We start from the raw sequence: 23,647 nt of genomic DNA, 5'->3' as shown, positions 1-23,647 counted from the left end.
AATTTTTTAAACACAACGAAAAGCTAGTTTAATAGACTTTGAAAGAATATTATATTAATGACTTTTTAATCTTTGCTATAACGATTAAAAAAGTGCAAATTAATCGATTAAAATATGTCAACATTAAGTATTTTGTAAAACTTCTATTATTACGCACCAAAAAGACCGTCTAAAATTTGAAAAAAGTTCATTACTTTATTACCGAAGGTGTAAACTCAAAAGTTGTGAAAGTTCCGTTTGTTTAGTTTTCTCTGCTTTTCAAAGCGTACTCAACCTCTCTATTTTTTCCGGAATTTATTACAAGCAGAACTTGCTCAATACTAGTTTATGTAGATAAAAGTTATACAGAAATTTTTTAAACGTTAATATTCCAAAACATTATTCAGAAAAGAAAAATGAGTTTACGTGTTCTCGTTGGGTGCAAAAGAGTGATTGATTATGCTATTAGAGTAATATAATCTTTTTTATGAATCAATACATTATATAATAGCAATATATGTTAAATTGATTTGTTTCCTTTTTTTTAATGTGACTGTATTTATTTGCTGTGTTTCTATTCTACATACTTTTTTTAAAGTCACAAACAGGTGTTATTTTCATTTTGTTATTAACCAATAATAGTAACTCTAGCTAAGTTAAGTGTCTAATCTATCAATCGCAAATATACAATTGAGTAATGAAATTAAACACTAAATACTGATATTAGTTTTAAGACATTATCAAATTAAGCACTTTATAGCTCGTAATGTTTCACTTTTGTTTAAATTAACTTGTATGAAGTGCTTTATTTTGCTTTCTATTATTTTTATAATGCTTTATAATAAACATTCAATAATACGCATTCTCTTGAGAGGATTTCGTACGGATTTTTCAGAATTTTTTATTCTAGAATTGAGAGCTAAGTTGTCATACTTAATAAATGGTGTCATTAAATTCGGAAAAGATACACCCATTGCTTTGTTTATGCTATAAAGAGCAGCCACATGTGAAAAACTAAAAAAAAAAAAAAAAAAAAAATTGCGAAAAGAGAAACACTGATACGTTTAAATTTACTGATTCAAAGCATCCCTTTATTGAGAAATAGAGGGAATATTTCTCCTCTGTTGTCTGTCTGACCAACTACAATTATCAAACTGTCAAATGGACTTTGAAAAACAAGTTATACCCTTCGAGAAGCTTTTTTTTTTTCTGTGATTCTTTTTTAATCTCATGTCGCTGCCCAAAAGTTGCTAGAACTTAGTAATTATTCCAGATGACAATGAGGAAATCTTATTGATATAAAATGAATTATTATGTAATAATTATTATGTATGTATTAATTATTATGTATGTTAATAATTAATGTATGCAAATTTTTGAGTTGTGTCAGTATCTTTCAGCGAACTTCATCTTTCAAAAATATTTGCATGTTTATGTGTATACATTACTTATAATGTAGCAAAAAATTATCTTCTTCTTCATAAAGTAACCATATGAGGTGTGTAAAAATTATTAGGTAGAAAGAAAAAGGGGTTTTAATGTTGCAGTGTAAAATGATAAAACAATAAGATTTTACACTTATGGCTTATCATTTATTTAGATGGGGTGTACACAGAGAGCATGTGTCTGTCTTGCTCTTAAAAATTATGAATGACCCTTTTATCATCATAATAGTTAAAAAGTGGTTCATAAATATGTTTAGACACACCTACATTATTTTAATGCTTTTAAAGATTCTAAGAAAATGTTTATAACAGCAGGTCACTGAGTTACACTTTGTGACTACAGAAGTATATTTCACAGAATTTTTGTATAAGGATAGAATGTCAACAGTGTCTATTACTTGAATATTGTGGAAGGGTTAATTAAAAACCCAAGCTATCTGGCTTCTGCATTATGAACTTTTGACAGCCCTATTTCTTTATCCCTCAGTGAGATTTTGGCATAACACTGAATTACATCGCTCCACAGTTTTTATTTTAATTCTGTTAAGTCTTTTTTTTTCCTTCATGATTCAGATGCCACAAAGAAAAACAATTTTGTTTTATTATCCAAACTGGTGTAACAACAGTTTAAGGGACCATACAAAATATGGGATAGTCAGTGCAAGAAGTGTGTAGATGTTTAATTGATAATGCTTTGAAGATTATTTATGTATGTATTTATCCAGTCAATAAATATTTTTTAATTTTATTTCATTACTTTTAGGACACACTTGATAATACTTTTTATGTATAATATATCTAAATAAACACTTTCAAATATTTAGATTAGGATAAAAGGTGACAAAAGTGGAGTAGTAACTGAAGGTGTTAAGCATAGTTTAAATCCTTTTGATGAAATAGCCGTGGAAGAAGCAGTCCGAATGAAAGAAAAGAAAATATGCAGTGAGATTATAGCTGTTTCTGTTGGTCCGCAATCTTCTCAAGTGAGCTTAAATTTTACACTTTATAAATGTGAAATTTTATTTTTATTATTCTACTTTAGTTCATTGTAGTAATATTAATTTTTTTATTATTCATGTTTTATGAATTTATTGTTTATTATTATTATTTTTTTACTTAATTATTGTAATAATTTCTCAGCTTCCTTGGGTCAAAGGTTTTTACTGAGTTGAATAGAGGACAGATTGCTATGTAACAAAATCCTCTGAAAGTATCTGTTACATTAAAATTTCAAACAGAAGCCTACTAATGTTATAAAGCATGTTTTTCTGAAGGTAGCACAACATCAAGCAAGGGATCATAGACCTAAGGAAATTACAAATTGTTATGACTGAAAATTGAAGTGAATGTTAGGAAAAAAATAGGAAAAGCAGACTAATGACGATTTTGCAAATTACTAAAGTGTTAAATTTAAACTCTGAAATAAAGATGTCTCACAGAAAACTCAAATGAAACTTAAATTACTTGGACTTGAAAGTTAATCAATGTCCAATGCAAAAAACACTATCTCTCAGCTACATATCAAAAATCATTGTTATGCTCAGGCATACAGAATTAAAAATTCTGGACTTAGAAATGTGGGATATAGAAACTATCATGGATTGATGAAATCAATAATATCTTTTACAAATGATATCTTGAAAATAATTCCTTAGGAACTGCCTGAAGGTCTTCATTTTGATTGCATAGAGCTAATTGTGAAGTCTGGAAGCAAACAGTTAATAGTTTGGGGAGCGTATGGTTAGAATGGTATTGGTTATCTTATTACTATAGAGAGCAACAGAACTGGAAATGAGCATCAAATTTGTTTAGAAAAAGTTATTAAAAAATTAATGGAAGATGGGCTCTTAGATGGTGACAGAGTATATCTGGAATACACCTGAAATTGCCTTCAGAAATTCTAGATATCAGTGTGATCAAAAATCTCTGAGATGAATTTAAAATGTATTTAAGTTTTGAATAATCTAATAAAGGAAGTTTCTCCATCTGACATCACTGTAGAAGCTTAATATATTCCTTGATAATTAATGCTGTTTGTAGAAGAAAAAGTGGAAACACCAATTGTTAAATGAAGTGGCAGGTCAATTGGCCAGTTTGATTAAAATGACTATTTCATGCACAATTTTTTAAAATTATTGCTCCTTCAGATATCTTTATTTTATTATAAATAGTTTTTCTGTCATTAATTTGTTATATTTTAGTAGACCAAATATCTATTTTTGATAATTAAATTGTTGTGTTTTAGGAAACTTTACGAACAGCTTTGGCTATGGGTGCAGACAAAGGAATTCATGTTGAAGTAGATGGAAAAGATTATGAAACTCTGTTGCCTTTTCATGTATCTAAAATTCTTGCTGCATTAGCTCAAAAGGAAAAAGTTGATTTAGTTATAACAGGAAAGCAAGTAAGTTAAATTTGGATTCCGTGTGTAATATTTCCATCTGTGTATATTGTTTAGAAACACATTTGTATATATTGAAAAAGAAATCTTTACAATTTGATTGTGAATAATATGTATAATTTAAAATTCATTCAATGTTAATTTTAAAATATTAGTTCATGAAAGATTTTTGAACTTCTTTCTGGACTAAAGCTTTTTTTAATTAATGCTATTTTTTTCACAAATAAAAGTATTTTTTTAAAATCAGTAATTTTTTTAAAACAAATTTTCCCTTTTGTCAAAGGAGCAATTTATTCAATTTTGCATTTATGAGTTATTTCTCAAACAGTGAAAAAAACACTAAGATGCTTTTATATTGGAAGTATAAAAATGAGCATTTAATACTGCAGAATCACAAAATTTATGCAAGTTTGTTACAGTTACAGCTCATTAACATTTAAATTAAGCTTATTGGCGTATATTTCAATGTTTTTATTCTAAATAAAACATTGACCATTCTACTAAGCAAGAGTAGTTTCAAAATTATGCTTTTATTGGAAAAAAACATGCTTTTTGCCACTATATAAAAAAAATTGATTGTTCTGAGGTAGAAGGAGGTGAGAATAAGATTTATAGAATAATATTTATATTAAATAAAGATTAACCATAAGAATAAATGATTATACAAAATGTAGAAAGACAAGTTTTATAAGGTGTTAAAATATAATACTGTTCATGGTGCGTAGCATTTTTAAAAAGGGCTTAAAGGTGCTTATTTTCGATTTTTGTTTTTAAGAGCCCTTAAAAGTGCTTTTTTCATTGAGTGTTTTTAAAAAGTGCTTAATTTTCCCTTTTCAAAAATGGTATTTTTTCTTGACCATTTTGATTTTCGCCACGTGTTATGCAAAAGCGTGCTTTTTGCATTGTTCTGTGCAAGATTTTCACAATTCATTCAACCACAATCTATTTTGGTGGACCATCGGTCCATAGCGTATGAAATCGCCAATCAATTTACATGTTTGATGAAATACTTAGGAGTCCAGTCCGCATGTGCGTCTACTTAGCTGGGTTCGATAAGATTATTGCGCTCTCATTTGCAACTCTGCTGCATTTTTTAAGATATTCTCAATTTCAGGCTTGATTTTTCACCCTCTGATATCGAACCAAAAAATCTCCTGAGCATTTTAAATGGCTAATATAATCAAGAAAACGAGTTCTTTGTCAGAAACTAGTTATTTTACCATGATCATCTAAAGTCTTGGAAAATTATTTTGCAATTTTTTAATGTATATAGTGCTTAAAAACCTTTTTTGAGTGCTTAAAAAGTACTTAAAAGGTGCTTATTTTTTGGTGAAAAATTTGGCTACGCACCCTGTTGTTGCATGGATGGAAAAAAAAAAGAAGAAAAATATAGCTCATAGATCATTAATTTATACTCTTGTATGTTAAATTTATTTCATGCTGGATAATTAAACTCTTGCATTTCTTCAAATTATGACTCAAATAGTAGGCATTTTAATTTTAGTTATGATTGAATGAATTTTAATTTTGACTGAATATATAATTTTAATTATGATGAATAAAGAAAATAAAGTTTTTAATTATATCATCATCAAACAAAGAAGGCTTGTAATAGATCTAAGATGTCTTTATCCAAAAATTTCATTTATGACAATTTAGGTTTAAATTTTTAAGGGAGAGTAGTGGTTGGTTTACTCTCTCATTTTCTCTTTATGTGATGTTATTACATAAAGATTAATCTACAATTTTCAGGGTGCGTAGTGTTTTTAGAAAGTGCTTTTAAAGATGCTTATTTTCGTTTTTTAAAAGCCCTAAGCTCTTAAAAGTGCTTTTTTTCATGGAGTGTTTTTAAAAAGTGCTTAATTTTCCCTTTTTCAAATGAGATTTTTCCTTTACCATGTTGATTTTCGCTTCAAATTATGCATAAAGACACAGTTCACATTGTTTTATTCAACGTTTTCACAAATTATTCAACCCCAATCTATTTCAGCGTATTGTCAGTCTGTAGCGTATGAAAAAGCCATTCGTTTTTCATGATTCAAAACTTCATGATTTTTGACAATTGTCAAAAACAACGCCAAAAGTTTTTTTTTTTTTTGACATGACGGTTAAGGCAAGATAAAACCAATCAATTGTCAAAAACTTAAAAGGTGCTTATTTTTTGTTGAATAATTTGGCTATGCACCCTGTTTTTTTTGTTGTTTTTTTTAGAAATTTTTTTGAATAAGTTAAGCCATAAGGAATAACAATATTCTGTCTTACTTGTATTTTAAACTTTTTTTTCTTCAGGCTATTGATGATGATGCTAATCAAACAGCACAAATGACAGCTGCTCAATTAGACTGGCCTCAGGTAATAAATTCTTTTTTAGATCTATTTTCAGTCAATTGTTTATCATTTTATAAATAAAAAGAAAACTTTTTAAATTTCAGTGTCTCCCATTTTAAACTTTTTGGCTGTTTATAAACTTTACTAGATGTAATCACGTTTTACTTTCTGTGAATTATGTTTCTGCTTCTGATTAATATTTAGGGCGGGGGGAATTAACTTAAATGTAATAATATATCAGGGTGGAAAGATAAGTAAATGTTTTAACTTATTTTATTCTTGTAACTGTAACTGAATTGTTACTTTGTGAAATTTTCTTTTCAGACTTTTTATTAATTCTTTTTTTCATCCTTAATTATCAGTTCCAAAGTTTATTTCTTTTAATTCTGTTTCCTCTAAGAAGTTGTCTTCTTAAAATGCCATAAACTGAGACTGTTTGGACCCTCTTTTTTTTTCTAATTTTGTGAAAATAAAGAGTGAAAAATAAAATATTTTGTAATAGACTTTGCAGACTAAATGAATATATTATCATTTAAAAATGATAAAATTTTAATGGCAGCTAAAGTGGATCAAAATAATTTTACGGATTTCTTTCGTCAAGTCATTTTATTTCCCTGAAATTATACTGTTTTTTTTCATTGGGAAATTATACCATCTCTCATGGTTTGTATAATTTACTGATGGAAATAAATCCGAACTAGCTTTAGGTTCTTAATAAATAAATGTATTTTGGGCAATTTAATTTTATTAAAAGATTTCTTTTGCAAAAAAAAATTATATACTTTCATGAAATCATAAAAAAAATTAAAAGAAAAAAAAACGTTTCAGCCATGAAAATAAAATTCTGATTTTTTAAGCACATTTATATGTCACATACAACTATTTGAGGAGCTATTTTTCTTTTTGTTCAGAGTAGTCTTAAAACCCTAGTACCCTATGATCTGTAAAAAAAAAAAAAATAAAATAAATAAATAAATAAATAAAAAATAAAATAAAAAAATTTAAACAAACAGAAAAAAAACATAAGATATAAAATTTTTTAAAAAATTTGCCTCAATCTATGAAAATTGTTAACCCAATAAAACTTTTTGCAATCCTTTACTAGAATTGTTTTGAGCTCTAAAAATTTTTTTCCACCTCCTATCAATACTTTTATCCTACAGAAAATAAATTTACATTGTGAACATGTTTTTGAGAAAGAAAATTATAATAAATGGTCTTTATATTACAGGCAACTTTTGCTTCTGAAATTGTGAAAGCTGATAATACCCTTAAAGTTAAAAGAGAAGTTGATGGCGGATTAGAAAATATTACAGTTAAGTTACCAGCTGTAGTCAGTGCAGATTTACGCTTGAATGAGCCAAGATATGCTACACTACCTAATATTATGGTAATTTTGCTATATTTTAAATTCATCTTTATACTCATTCATTTATATTTTAACTCTTTATTTCCCAGAATAGATCTATGATGTGTGGAGATTGAAATCTAAGGATATTATCAAAATAGTTGAATACCCGTTTTTCCTAGAAGGTGGGGGGGGGAGTAGATAATCAATACATTTGTATTAATCAGCACTGCGATATCGTGCACAGAACTGAAATACCTATATCGACAAAATTAATAAAAATGAAACAGTTTTAGTTTTATAACTCTTCTAGTTCTATAACTAACAGTTCTAGTTCTATAACTATTTATTACCTTTACGGGTAACTTTATGTTATCATGTTAAGTTAAACCTGTTTTTACAAGTTTTGTCCCGTCAAAATAAAGATCAATTAGATTCAGCATCATTTGGCATAAAGCTATTATTCTCCGTCAACTCCTGATACTAAAAAATTACCATAATTAGCAATTTTCTTTGGTATTTATCCCATTTGGTGGGCGTAAAAACCTATTTTCTCAGTACCTATATTAGGTAATTTAGTACCATTATTAGTATATATATATTTAGGTACCTATTAAAAGCACCAATTAACATAACATCATTATTACCTATTACTAAAGTTCATTAAGCATCATTGGCAATAAGGTGATTTTTTTATAGTTTTCCTACAGTATCTTTTCTCCCTTAATTTATCTTTATAGTACAAAACTCATTTTTTTATTTCAATTTGTACCTATTACTAACATTGATTAATTTTTATTATCAAATGATAAGTAATGACACAAATATTGTATAATTTTGTGAACAAACTAATATCAGTGCTCAATACTAAGGCTATAAAAAATTGTGAAACTGTTATTGACGTCAGTTATGCTTAATTAAATGTGGCATTGCAGCTTAAAGTGTTGTGCTTGTGATAACTTTTTATACCAATGTAGGTTTTGTGATAATTTGTTTACCACCTTTCAAAATGGATATGATAAGTGCCCTAGCTTATCGTACTTCAAATTTACAGTCCCTAATACACATCCTTTATTTTCTTTATACTTGTTGTATGTTCCAGTGCAGCTTCATACTATTAGATTTACAATAATATGAGTTAGGAGTTCAGCTTACTAAAAGAAATATTAACTATTCATATAGTAAAATTTAAAATGTGATATTCAGAATTTATCACAATTTTCCTTATGGCTTAATTGATAAGTTCAAATTTATTTTATTAGTTGTTGAGTTTTCACCAATTAAGTTTATAGAAACATGCTTTAAAAATAATGCAATGTAAGAAAAATGAAGTGATTTCTAATTAACTTATTAGTTTTTTTTTTAAATTTAGGCTATTATTTATATAAATATAAGTTGTAAGTTTTAATGATGTTTTATCACACTTGTTTTTGTATTTCAGAAAGCAAAAAAGAAACCTATTACTGTTATGAAGCCAGGAGACTTAGGTGTTGATATTTCACCTAGAATTGAAATCATCAGTGTTGAAGATCCACCAACTAGAGAAGCGGGTACTAAAGTCCAATCAGTTGATGAACTACTTCAAAAATTGAAGGACCTTGGAAGATTATGAGTATTTAATATAAAAACTAAATTTGTCAAGCAAATATTTTTTACTGTAACATGTATTGAGTAAGTTCTAGCATGCTCATCAAATATCAATGTTATCCTTTAAGAAGAGAGGTTTAAAAGAAGAAGAAACTATATTTATTGATTAAAAAAAACATACAGATATTGTTTAACAATCTGTTATCCTATGAAATTGTATGTATTTTCAATTTTTCTGTAATTTTTGTAATAAACTGTTTATTAAAAAGGTTTTCTTTGAATTCAAATAAAATGGTTAAACTATAAATATTTTCAAGGGTATGTAGAAATATTTCAAAGTTGTTGGTGATGTTCTATATCTTTTCATTTGTGCAGACATTCTACCTTCGATCAGAAGCTCACTTTTAAAATTACTTTACAATTGTCTCTTTTATTTTTGTTAGGAGGCTCAGTTTCCTTGAGGGACTTCCTCATCTAACCCTGTTGTTGCTTCCTACTCAACGGTGTTTTTCTTTCTTTTTCTTAAGTCTCTAAAACTAGATCTTTGAGTCAATAATTAGATTGTAATGAGAATTTGCTTACAAAGTATTATTATAACTTCATGTGAGAGCCTTTCATTAATATGTTAATAGCCAGATGTCTAATAACAGTTCAAATTGAAAGCAATTTTTGTTTTTAGTCTTATGTTTTTAAAAATTTTGATAAAAATATTAAGGTTTATATTTGACATCTCAGCACTGAAACTCTTGTTTTTTAATGTATATTTAGTTATTTTATAATTTCCATTGACGTCAAATTAAATGCAAGCTAAAAAAGGAAAATCTAGAAAGAGCGAAATTTTTCTGTTAATGGCTAAATAGTCATTATTTAATTGAAAAAACTTTCAAACAAATTGGAATTTTGAAGAAAACTAAAGGGAAGTTCATAAATGAAAATGGTCCATTGAGCATATCAAACTTGAACTTGGTTGTTGCATTTATTGCTTAGTCATGTGTGTTGCGTTTTTTACAGCAATTTTAATTCTCAATTAAATAATTGTAGCTTCAATTTTTTTATTACATCGTACTTGTGCCTTTTTCTACACAACTTTCTACTAATTCCTATAGTTTTTGTTCAGCATTACAAAGTGTAACATGAGACAAAAAAAAACGCGTTTAAAATTGATCTGACTTTTGAACAAATAAGAATTTCGATTAAAACTCATGTTAAGTTTATAAACAAGAATCTTTTTTTCTGCAAGTCAAATTTCAATTCTGTAGTTGCATTTTGGTAGCCCCCACACGGTTTTTTGATTATTATTAGTTTAACATTTAATTATTCTTAAAATAATTAGCGATGTTACAGTTTTTTTGTTTCATTTTACTCCACGTAAATTTTTTTTACAAATCTTCATAATTTTAAGTTCTTAAGTCATTCTTTATTGGTTTTAATTCAGAAGCATAAATAGTTTACGTTAGCATCCATAAATACTGAAATAACTACATTTAAAAAGTTTATTAACACAGTTTAGTTTTTATGCAGTGACAGGTTAAATAGGTTCATGTAGAAGGTAGTGTAAAAAAAAAAAACTATTTCTTTTGTTGAACTAGAATGCATTTGGTATTCACCAAAAAAATTGGTTAGGTAAAATAGTTTATTGTGGGAGAAAACAGTACACTTAAGTTTTATTTGTAAAAATACCGTTTAATCTTGTTAAGAGATGGGTTCATGTAATAAATATCGCTCATGGGGTGCAATAGTGGCACAACTAAAAAAAACATGCGTTTTAGATTTAGAACAGGTGTAAATATCAAAATACACTTTCTTTCAGCAGCAATGCTAGCACAACTCATAATTTAACTCATAATTTAACAACTCTTAATTTAATAATCTTCGTTTAAGCAAACTAAAGTAATTCTTATGCATTTTGCTTAGCAATGAAAACTTTAAACCCACTTATCTCAAAACTTGATTTTTTGAGTTGTGCCGCTATTGCAGCAATGAGCGATATGTCTATACCTTACCGCAATAGACTTTCCATAATGTTCAAAGCCAGTTGTGTTATCCCATTATCGACAAATGATTTTCAAAGTTTTATGCAATAAAAACATGGTATTCTGATTCAGAATGTTTAGGACTACCTTAGAAGTCTAAGTGCTGTTGCTATTGTTAGATCATGAGCTGAAACAATAGTTACTCTGCCTGGTTTACGATTCCTAGTTCCACCTGGATCACATACCAATATATTGACTGACTGGCAGTCAAAATATTGTTATATGATGTTTCTACTACTATTTCCTTTATGAAACTGCCATGTACCGTTTACTTTCAAAAAGGGCTCTTCCGTAAAAAAAAAAATTTTTTTGGTTTCTTTTGTACATTTTTTTTTCTAAGTTTGTACATTTGTTGTACATTTTTTTTTCTATTCTTTATGGAATATGACTTCTAAGTCATATTCCATAAAGAATTATTAACTAAATTTCTCGTTTTTGTGTTCAGTCCTATTCTGACAATTAGGCACAAAAATCAGGTTGTATGTTGTTAATGTTATGGAAGTCTGTGTTACCTGTACCACCGAGTGTTTCGAAGATGATTGAAGATTTGAATAATCGTCTGGGGTAAATAAAGGGGGACGGGAAGGAAATGTACTGTTTTCTGTATTCTTACTAAACCGTAAGATATGTTACAAAGTTGGTCAACAGATAATGCTGCTAACTGAGAGGGGGGGGGGGGAGAAACTATTCTAATCAAAATAAATCCTCGATTGTATGTTAATTTTGTCATTATATTGCACCATTTTGTTACTGCAAAACTTGGTTATTTTTAAAACATTGAGTCAGCACCATCTATTGATAAATTTTGAAGCTCATTTAAAACTTAAAAAACTCCAAGAATCCTGATTTTTTAAGCTGAACGCTGTCACGTATCCAAACCCCAATGATGAATGACCCATGGACAGGAATTTCTGATTTTTCCAAACTTCCATGGAAATCATAATACTTCGAACAAGAAGCGCTATCCGGAACAATTGTTTTTGTAATTCCTCATACAAGCTTAATACCTCGTCGGTCAGTTTTTTATTGACATAAATCGAATTACGTGTTACAGAAAATGGACTTACAAAAATCATACTTGGCAAAATGGACATAGCTCAATATGCGTATTTAACTAAAGACGCCCTACGATCGGATTCGGAGTGAAAAGGAATATGCATGTTATATGTATTAAATAAAACGTGAATAACTCAAAATGAGAGTTTAAGCAAATAGACAACACGCTTTTTCAATGTTGAACCAAAGTTTTAACTATACCGGGAATATTTATTTCATTTTCAAAAATGGCGTTGAACAGCCGACTAAATTCTGAGTTTACAACTATAAATGCTCCCTTTGTGACCTTGAAATTCTGAACACAGCCCAGAAGACAAGGGGACTCCTAGATCAAGCATTGGGACAAACTATCCGTCGTGGAGGGTTTTTTGATGGAAATAATCCGTATTTGCGTTGCGTGGAGAGGACAATCACGAAATCCCATGGTTAGCCCGATGACAAAGGGATTCTACTTATGATTCGTCTACACCACTGAGGATGTTTTACTCCAGCACTGTGTGGTCAGCACTGCAGTGCGAGCCAGGAGCAGAATTCAAATCAACCAGCCACGGCTTGGATTCGAACCTGCTTCACCACATTGGAAGGCAAGCATTTTATCTCCTAAAGCCAACGCGGCTCAAATCGGGAATATTTTTATAATCGTCGTTGAACAGTCGACCCAATTTTGAGTTTACGAATACCAATGTTCATGCAACTCTGTAGCCTAATGATTTTGAACCCAATCCGGAAAACAAGGGAACGCCTGGGTCAAGTATTGGGAGAAATTTGCCTTCATGGAGAACTCTTTGATGGAACAAACCCGCATTTGCCTTACACGGAGATAAGAACACGAAAACCTCCCACGGTTAGCCTGATAGGAAGAGGACTTCATGATCCGTTTACCACTGAGGATATTTCGCGTCAGCACTCTGTGAGCTGGTTGCATAATTAGCACGGATTCGAAAACAGTTCACCTCGCTGGGATTCGAACCTGTTTTACCTCAATGGGAGCCTCCACGTCTCAAATAGGAATATTTCATTTTAAAACCGTCGTTGGACAGCCGACCCAAAGTTTCAGGTTTACGACTACTAATGTTCAACTCCGCAGCCTTGTACTTTTGAATCCAATCCAGGAGACAAGGGAACTCCTGGATTAAGAATTAGAAGAAATTTGCCTTTCGCGGAGGACTTTTTGATGAACCTAACCTGGACATGCGCTACATGGAAAGCAAAACCTCCCACGGTAAGTTAGACTGCGAAGAGATTCTAACCCATGATCCGTCTACCACTAAGGATATTTTACGTCAGCACTGTGGTAGGTGCAAGCCGGATGCGTAATTCGTATCCACCAGCCATCATTGGAAGGCGAATGCTCTATTCCTTGAACCATCACGGCTCAACCGGGAATATTCCTAATATTCATGACGGAGCAAAGTCCCTGATGTAGTGTGTCCATAATGTAATTTTTCAAGAGTTTCATATTCAGATCTCTAAACGCTAAGAGGAAGTTGTTCCTAAAACGTAAAGTCTAAATACTACTATTATAAATTAAGAGAACCAATAACAACCATGTTGTCATGGGTCCTCGATGTTGTTTTGAAAGAAAATGTATGGAATTTATGATAAAAAGAAAAAAACTAAGATTTATTTGAATTTGAGATAGTTTTAGATGCTAAAAAACATTGCATAGTTACCATATATAAGTTTTAACATTTTATAATCAAAATTTGATGTTCTTGAATTAATCCTTATGGATTGATTGCAGCCAGTCCTTGATAATCGAAATTAACCTCATCCATACTCATAAACTTATAAGTTTATGAGCTTACGAACGAATCACACCTCCCGTAACGGACAGTGATAGTAAATGCATAAAATTGGAACTGGGTGACCAAGGGTGTACACTCTGTACATTTATAATATGTATCAGATATTTTGTGAGTGCATATATTTTACTCTTTATAACCTGTCTCTGTATTTCTTATGTTTGTAAATAAAGTGCTTACCTGGTATTTTCTCGAAATAAGTGAAACTTTAATGCACAACTATAATTCTTTAAAATTTTTGTAGACTTATTAAGGTTTAGACATGCTTCAATAGCGTTTGTTCAAAAATAATTTCAAGTTTGTAAACAGATGGGACAGCAGACGAAGAAAATCTGAAAAAAGAATGTTTTCTGATCCCAAGTAGCACAGGGATATTGTAACAGCTTTAGTTTACATCGACCGACATTGTCAATATTGGCGAAAATCGAAATTGTGTGTACGATATTGTACGATTCCCGTCGATTTCACATTAAAAATATGTTTGTAAAACTTATCATTTAAAACTTTATTGTGTCCTTAAATCAAAATTAATCATTTAAAAGACAAAAAATTACGTCAAATTGTTATAATTCCAAAAAATAAGTTTGAAATATAAATTTAGAGACATCCGAACAACCCCGGACAATATTTGATATCAATATTGCAATCGTGTTTTTGTCACGGCATCGATCGTTTTCACTAAATACTGAAATTTGAGATATTCACCACTCGGAACCGTAACACGTTAAGATGCTGTTTATCATTTTCCGCTACACCAGCCGTCTATTTATCTTTTGTCTTCGTATATTTAAATCTAAATTCGTCTCATAAGATTTATACCTTAGCTCATAATGTAAATGGAATGAAAATTATTTCGATTTAGCGAGCCCGAAAACTCAAACCAGCTGAAGATGAAGGGGAATTAATGCACCTTGTTGAAGTGAACGAATTCTCTGATCTTGGCAGGTATGTGCTGTTTTTAATATATATAATTAAACTATATATTGCAAGAATTACATTGATTTCCACCTTTTTCTTGTCCAGGCTGCTTAACTATTTAATTATATCACGTTATTCAATTCTCATATTCACAAACAGTGGCGTAATTTTATAGTATGTTTGGAGATGTTAAGCCTTCTGACATGCTTATGTTTATATTTTTCACACCTGCCAAATTGTACGTTTGATGAAAAATATTTTTTAATACTTGAACTAATTAAAAATTTAAGAGCTAAGTGAGCTAACAAATGGATCATATTTGCATATTTTTTAATTATTAATTTGTCATGGTAGATTGAAATGTTTTTTTTCTTCGAAATTTTAAATTGAAGATTTAGTATGTCTACTAGATTGATTTAATATGTATACTGAAGATTTAATAAGATATCTAATGTTGCTGCTAGTAAGAAGTTTTTTTCTCAACCGTACAAGTTTGCAATATATATATATGTGTGTGTGTGTGTTTATGTGTTTAATTATTATTTAATATTATGCTTACTGTATCTAATTAATATATAATGTTTAAATTACAAAAAAAAAAGAATTGAATCATGAAAATTTTATATGTCTACATCTTACTTACTGAACCGAGTAGCTCATTAATCAAGTAATTCATAATTTCAGAAGGGGTTTTAACTTACATAAACTGAAGTTTGTTAACTATTAAATTATATCACATTATTCAATTCTGATATTCCCAAAGATCTTGTTTACTTTTATTAGTTCTGTGCACTATAACAATTTGTCTGCTTTTCTCGGACTAAAAAAATGTCTGAAAGATGACGAACTTGTTCAACGTTCCTCCCATTTGCTCGTGCCAAAGAATAGGATCTCTCCTGATACTATTCTTTGGGTACATATATGTATTTATTAGGGTACATATAGGGTATCAGCACACCTAGAAAGTCATGGATTTCTATATTGAACAAAATTTGTCATGATCTTTACTATTATTTTTTTAAAAATTGCGGATTTAGGTTACTGAAAAATCTTAACTTTAAAAATGGAATCCCCCTAATTTCATAGCGTTCTGAATATCTGAATTTGTAACAAAATATCCAATCTTAATCGTATTTTATTAAAATATAAAATGTTTCAATTGTGTTCTTTAAAATAATTAAGGAAAGAACATCCTTTCTAGAGCGAATAATCTTTTAAACTTCAGTGATTTCAGAATCTCATTAATTATTTTATTTGTTTAATTTTTTTTTTATTTTAATCAATTTAAAATTCTTGTTTAGGCTTTTTATGTTACACTTACTTTTAAGAAGAAAAAAAGCAGCCTTAAAAAGCTATATAAAAGTTATTTACTTTTGTATTTTTATTCAGCTATTTAAATGCTTTAACTCTTTCTTTACTCAATTTTTTAAGTTTAATATCAATAAATGAGAGAAGATTTAGAGCCCTTATTTACTTTTGTATTTTTATTCAGCTATTTAAATGCTTTAACTCTTTCTTTACTCAATTTTTTAAGTTTAATATCAATAAATGAGAGAAGATTTAGAGTCCCGTAGCAGATTTGCAGAGACGCAGCAACATTTTCACTGAACATTACAAAGTTCTTGCAGAAAGATTTTTCTTTTGAAAAAAAAAAAATTACCTTTATTTATTTTTTGACAGAAATTTACCAGTTATATTTGAATCATGCATTTGAATAATAACTTTTTCGCGTGTTCAATATACGCCAATAGTAGCATAAATTTATGGGTTTTTTTCTGTTGTATTTTCGTCAGTTATTGATGTTGATTTTCAAGTGGATTTTAAATATCCCGATAAGCAACCTGAAAAATTCGAATCTTGTATTTGGGTATTTACTTTTTAGGTCAATAATTCTGTCGAATTTTATCAGTTATTGCTATTGATTTCTCCATAGTTTTTAAATCTGATATTTATTATACGATATTTTTATACAACAGCCTAATCAAGAAACGAAACACTCATTTGAGGTGACCAATTCGTGTGAATTTGTTGTCAATCTTTATTTTTCGCCGAGTAATACTGCGGATTTAATAATTTGCAATTTTTTTTTACTGTGATGACAAAAGGCGAAGAAAATAATTTCTATATCCCCCTGCCTCCCAACAAAATGCGAAAATGTTGCATGTAATGTTATAATAAAAATTATACGCTCAATTTAAAAAAAAGTTATACATAGTTTTTTGTTTTAAACACAGTGCTTTTGTTATTTTAAATTAGTAACATAACTGTTTATTTTTGTGAAAAGTATCTTGCAGAAAGATATTAGTGCTAGAGAGTTTTGTCGCAAATAGCTCGAAAAAATTCTGCTTCAAGGATTCAGAGTATAACAGCTTTGGTTATACCTATCATTTCAATTAATGTTATTATAATGCTTTTTTGAATTTATTGTAGTGTTTTTGTCGGATAAAATAGTAACTTCGGTAAATCATGACAACTTCTTGGAATTATTGATGGAAAGTCAGGGATTTGAAAATCTAAAATGTCGCAGATACCATGTACATATCAAAATGAAAAGCAATCCATAGCTGAATATGTCCCAACTTTGCAACATATTTTAACTTATGTGATTCTTAAGTCAAATATGACTGCACAGTCAATAAAACAATTATCACATGATAAGTGTTTTAATGGTATGGGTATTTCTCTGCACACTATTTATACATAGAATTCTTGATAATTGGATTCGTTAACATACAATCTGATATTGCAATGTTTAATATATTTATGCACAGGCCATTGCTTTGGAAGCTTCTCATATATAAAGTAAAGAACTAATGCAAGAACTCTTTTAGAGAATAAAGTGACTGAAATAAGAAATAATATATTATAAAAATGAAAAATGTAGATAATTCCTTTCTTCAGCAATCCTATGCCCGTTTTACTTGTGTGGTCTTAATTGATGATAAAATATGAGGTACATTTTGTAATGGTTATTAAAACATTATATATATATATATCTTTTTTTTCTTTCAGATATGTTATTTTGAAACCATCTGTAAAGGCTATTTATGTTCTTTTACTTCAACACCATCTTGGAATTGGCGATGAGGAAACAGTGTTTTGAAAGCCTCTCAGCTGTTACAAACGCCATCTTAGGTAATTTTATAGACTTAGAATTTTAAAATTTGTAATAAGACTTTACTTTTTCGTGAGTCATTATCTTGCACTAAAATGGATCAGTTATTCCTTAAATTAACTACCCTGGTCCTTCCTGTTTTATTTTGCTTAGTTTGTATTCTGAACTCTAATACTTTTACAGCATTGTATGTTTCAAGGTTCGAAAGTTAGCCGCTCTTAAGGTTTTGTAATGTTTTTCATGGCATCTTTTCTCAACCATGGCATCTTCTTCTAGTTATCAGGGTTTGTTGATTTAAATCAGCTTGATTTATTACATGATTTAAATCAAATGATTTTTAAAAAAAAAAAAATCATTGATTTTGAAAGTTAAAAAACAGTGTTTTTAAATTATTGATGCTTTTATTATATTTTTTTCTAGTTTTAAAACTTATTTTAAATAAATTGCTACATTAATTTTAGTTATTGAAATTGCTTTCTTTCTTGGTGTATATTAAATTCCAACACATTTGAAATTGCATTTTTAAAAAATTGTTTGATTCTTGAGATTGATTGATGCCATTAAATGTACAAATTAAAGTACACATTTAATGCTGTCTTAATATAGACTTGCATAGCTGTAGAGAGTAATTAATAAACATGAATTTAAAAAAAAATGCAAATAATGTTAATTAAAATTCTACCTTTTGATTAAAAAAGCATGGAATTAAAATCTACATTATATTTTATTAGTGGAAAATGTTTATTTCTAAAGCTATAGTAGAAAGATGGGTTATATTAGAAAGAAATTACCTTAATATGTCAAAAATAGAAGGAAAGAAAAGGGGGCTGATGAATTCAGATGTTTTTTTCCTGATATAGTGTCATTCTTCCCTTTCAAAGTCTATTTGAAGCAGCAGAGTTATTAACTGGTAATTTTTTCTCATAATATGTTTATAGTATCTTTGACATAATCAGATTTTCTATAAAGAGATTTTGTGAAAAAAAATTTCAATGAGTACATAGATTTTTTAAAAAACTTTTTAGCTTAACTTATCTATTTTGATATAAGATTAAAAATTTATTACCACTTAGCAGTACCTTTACAAAATACTTCACTATATCTAAATCAACACTGTGGTAACCTCATGTTAGATGTGGAATTTGTATTGACTAGCCGGGTTCCAATCCCAGCCGATACTGGGATTGGAACCCAGATCACCTCATCGAAAGGTGACCAAATAATTTTAAAAGAATTATTCGAAGAAAAACTTTTTTCTGTCTATTATATTATAAATCATAATATTTTCCATATGTTATTAACTTACTCGTAAAGGGCCCCCATATAAAAATAGGCACGGTGCTCCTGGAAACATAAAAACTGCTCTGATTCTATACAAAAGAATTGTCAACCTAGGGCTGTTAGTAGTACTTGCGTTGTGCTCATGTCTACTTTAGTTCATGTAATTTTTCAATATAACTATTTGTCTTTTAATTTAAAAGTATTAAAATTAACCACAGTTCATGTCTTGTTTTTTTTTTTCAGCTGCTACCTTCAAACCGTTCAAAGAAACTAGCTGCTACCTTCAGACTGTTTAAAGAAACTAGCTGACTAGAAAAAGCTGAAAAATTTGGTGAAGTTCTTGCCACCGCCAATGACCGGAAAGGCAGGAAGACTAAGTTTGCCTCAACTGACAGTTTTATTTTAGAAACAATTGATTGTATTAAAGAATGCAATAAATTATAAAAATTAGTATATTATTCTTTACTATTTAATAAAGATTATATTTCATTTACACATTTGATAACTGTTCAAGCCCTATTAGATATTTTGGCAACACTTTAATGGATAAAGGCTATAAGTAAATTAGATCGCAGCTTATTGTACCATGCTTACCCTTTTTTAAGTCAGAAATCTGAGGAAGTGACTCCTGTTATTTTATTATAACTATCAGTGTAAATATTGCTCTTTTTTCTTTTTAATCAGTTTTCTTAAAATCAAACCTGATGCTGTGAAGATAAGGAATTTTGTTTTCCCATACATACTATTTTAGTAAAATACAGATTATATAACAATAAAACGTGACAGCAAAAAAGTTTATCGTTTTAAATTAAACATATTGTGATTTTAATCTACATAGTAAAATATAGATGCTGTAAAAATTATTGCACAAATCACTTAAAATATTAAAATTATTTCACAGTATAAATGGCTGCTTGTACCCTGAAAAAGGGAAGAAATATCTTAACAAAACTATTTACTTTCTAGCTTATTTTCTGGAATAATAGTAAAATATACCTGACTACCCAAACTTATTAAATATTTATAATTAAAAAATTCTACAAGTTTTGGGAATAACAAATAATTTAATTTTAAACAAGCTAGAACTGTTTTGTTAGGTTTTTCCAGCTTACAAGCAGGCATGAATATTTTCAAAAACTAATTTTTATTTTCTCAAATAACGTAATTTTGGCGATTGTCTGCATTCCACAGCATTCGTTTTTTGAATATCGTGTTGACGATGTCGGTTGACATAGTACAACGTTTGTAAATGCAGAGAGATGTCGATCGACGTTACCCAACGTTCCTACAATATCGTACAATATTGTTTTGCAATATTGAATATACGTTATAAAGGGGGTCCATTTTTATATAGTACAATATTTCGCTACGATATTGTACAATGTTCAAAGCTAAGTTTTTACGATATCGTTTTTGTGAATTGTGCTACTTGGGATGCGTGTCAGACCATTCTCCAATTCAGCTTAACACTAGAAAGACTGATCATAGCTTCGTACCTAGAAAGACTGAAGAGGCCTGTTTTGCCAGTAATTAGATCAATTAGACATCCAAATTCTTAAAATATAATCATAATTAATTTAATAAAAATATATTACAGACTTGATCATCGATATTATAAGGTATTTTATTCAATTTGGTTAGCGAAAATATTTGACTAAATGGAACACTATTATTTCAGTTGCACTTCAGTCTTAGATGATCGAGTTTTCTTTTCTCTAGAAATAAAATATAGATATGTTGAAATACTGTTGTTTAATTAATGAAACTGGGGCCCGAGAGGCCACTTTGGTCCTTCCTTTATTCAAATATAAGGTTCTATATATACCTTTTTATAAGGCTAGCACATGAATGATTCAATAAGCACTTAAATTGGATCAAATTATGATAAGTCAGAAATACTATTTCGTAGGTAAGCCAAATTGGCCCCATAAATTTTTCTGGCATTAAGTGTTAGCTTAGTCCCCAGACTGCTCTATGTTGCTTTTAGAAATGATTATTTTATAAAAAGACTTATACCTTTGACAAGTTAGGCAGCACAATCTGTTGACACACTTTATCCAATTTTGCAATTTGGTGAAAATAATTTCTCTGGTCGCCGAAATGCTTTTTTTTATAACGTTTTTAAAAATGTTAACTAATTTTGTAGGGGTAATTGTGACACCAAGTGTAAAACCCAGAAAATTTCTTGGGCAAAAAGTCAATTTCAAGATATATTATGAAACATTATGGTATTTATATTACCATACTTGCTTCATATTTAACATAATTTTTGAACTATTTATAATTTAATTACTAATGAAGAATATAACACCTTTATAGTAACTAATTAAAAAAAAACTTACTTCTTACAGGAACCTGCGATACTGGATTTTAAAATTGCGTAAATACAAATCACGATACTGGATTTTAAAATTGCGTAAATACAAATCGCGATATGATATTGGATTTTTAAATTAAATGAAAAGGAAGAGCTATGTACGATTTTTAAATCGCATGAATACGAATCACAACACGTAACTATAGTAAATCAGGTAAATACGAAAATCGATGTTTGATATTTAAATCGCGATATTAGCAGATCCAAATATTCAAAATGGCAGAAGAATCACGTGTATGTAAACGTTTAGTTAACGGGATTTAGCATAAATTTCAAAATTTCGTCGATTTATACGTCCAAAGGTCTTGAGATACACAGAATTCTGCGATATTCGTGGAAACATCACATGCCCTGCTTTTAGTTTTATCGAGAAGAATGAATATATATATGAAAAACCTGAAATTCCAGGATACAGCCTGACTAAGGTTGCCAGTTTGTTAATAAAAACTCTTAGAAGGATAGAAAATGCTGAAAAATATACAGGAGAATAATAGAAATAAAAAAAAGTCATCCGGTAAATGTTTATTTAAGCTGACAGTAGCTTATCTTTGAGTTAACCAATACAGCCTTGCACCCTCCCATAGGAAATAAACTATAAGTGTTCTCCCTTTCAATAAGATCGTAAATTAGGGACTATCAGTCACCAAACCTCAAAGAGAAGTAGGCACTAACACCTATTTTAAGGAGTTGGCTGAAATGTCAGTCGCAAACGCTGTGTCCAAAAAGGGTTAGGCATTAAAATTTTTAGTCTAGTCTATGGGTAGAAAGACCTCCAGTTATTGATCTTTTGCAATAAATTATGTTACAGGAATTACTTTTTTATAACGTTGTATTTGATAGTGTAAAAGCTTAAGGGTGTGATCCAAGAAAAATTTATTTCCGAAGAGAATAGGGTATACATGTTACCGGCAAAGTATGAAACGCCGGCATTGTATAGAATGCTGGATGTTTTTAGGCGAAGTATGAAATGTGAGAAGTATTACTTACTTCCCCAAGGCATTGTATAAAATGCCTAGGCATTCTATAGAATGCCAAATGCTATTTAGGCAAAATATGAAATAGAAGTCCTGATGAGGTTATTATGTAAATGATGATCATGTTACTGTGAATGACCAAAATCGGTGGTTGTTGACAATCACATAGTCACTTTGGTGAATGTCCGAAATATTTGTAACATCCGATTTGATATTAATTTATTCGTGGATATAATTACATAGATTCGAAGAAACATCAGTGTTTGGAGTATCGAGCAAATGTATACCGGGCAATGGCACTTGATCTTAAAAAAACATCAGTGTAGGGCATACCGGGAAATGGCACTTGATCTTAAAAAAACATCTGTGTAGGGCATACCGGGAAATGGCACTTGACCTTAAAAAAATATCAGTGTAGGGTATACCGGGCAGTGGCACTTGACCTTAAAAAAAAACATCAGTGTAGGATATGCTGGGCCATGGCACTTAACTAGCCCTAGTATGACTAGACCTTTGGTAAATGTCCGAAATATATACTAGGTCTAGTGCCACTGCCCGGTATACCTTACACTGATGTTTTTTTAAAGGTTCAGTGCCACTGCCCGGTACATCCTACACTGATATTTTTTATGGTCAAGTGCCATTGCCCGGTTCATATTTGCCCGATACTCCAAACACTGATGTTTCTTCTAATCTATCGTCAGTAAGTATTAAAATATTGAGTAAATGTAATTATATCCACGAATAAATTAATATCAAACCAGATGACGTTTTGAATTTGTTATTTTTGAATGACATTTCGATGAATTGGAGATGTATTTTATACTTTGCCGGTTTCTCATTTGGCATTCTGTAGAATGCTTAGGCAATGTGTGAAAAATAAATCATTTCATACTTTGCCGGCTAATTTTAGGCATTCTATACATATACAATGCCAGATTTCATACTTAGCTGGTAACATATACAATGCCATGCAAACTAAAGTCAAAAACGTGAATGA

General features: G+C 29.5%; 1 protein-coding gene and 1 long non-coding RNA gene across 2 annotated transcripts; both read left to right on the top strand.

Annotated features, from left to right (window-relative positions):
* Nucleotides 1-12: 12 nt before the first annotated feature.
* On the top strand, nt 13-9,356 carry Etfb (Electron transfer flavoprotein beta subunit). Its single transcript, XM_016057811.5, has 6 exons — nt 13-449; nt 2,249-2,407; nt 3,670-3,828; nt 6,115-6,177; nt 7,385-7,543; nt 8,943-9,356. The coding sequence occupies exons 1-6, from the start codon at nt 396-398 to the stop codon at nt 9,111-9,113; spliced, it is 765 nt and encodes a 254-aa protein (XP_015913297.1). The 5' UTR covers nt 13-395; the 3' UTR covers nt 9,114-9,356.
* A 5,303-nt stretch (nt 9,357-14,659) lies between these two features.
* Nucleotides 14,660-19,749, top strand: LOC147806172 (uncharacterized). The gene is made up of 3 exons (XR_015428755.1): nt 14,660-14,927; nt 17,913-18,035; nt 19,540-19,749. It is a non-coding gene; the product is annotated as an uncharacterized LOC147806172 (long non-coding RNA).
* Nucleotides 19,750-23,647: the final 3,898 nt, after the last annotated feature.

Source organism: Parasteatoda tepidariorum, chromosome 8, assembly GCF_982258835.1.
Source record: "Parasteatoda tepidariorum strain Cologne lab strain chromosome 8, Ptep-v5.0, whole genome shotgun sequence".
Lineage (NCBI taxonomy): Eukaryota > Metazoa > Arthropoda > Arachnida > Araneae > Theridiidae > Parasteatoda > Parasteatoda tepidariorum.
The sequence above is the reverse complement of the archived record's forward strand: the minus strand, read 5'-3'. Positions and strand labels throughout refer to the sequence as shown.

Excerpts from the sequence above, each read along its gene's own strand:
- Etfb (XM_016057811.5), top strand. The coding sequence starts at position 396 with ATGAGTTTACGTGTTCTCGTTGGGTGCAAAAGAGTGATTGATTATGCT. Across the intron at positions 2,408-3,669 it reads TTGGTCCGCAATCTTCTCAA|GAAACTTTACGAACAGCTTT; the intron begins GTGAGCTTAAAT and ends GTTGTGTTTTAG. Across the intron at positions 3,829-6,114 it reads TAGTTATAACAGGAAAGCAA|GCTATTGATGATGATGCTAA; the intron begins GTAAGTTAAATT and ends TTTTTTCTTCAG.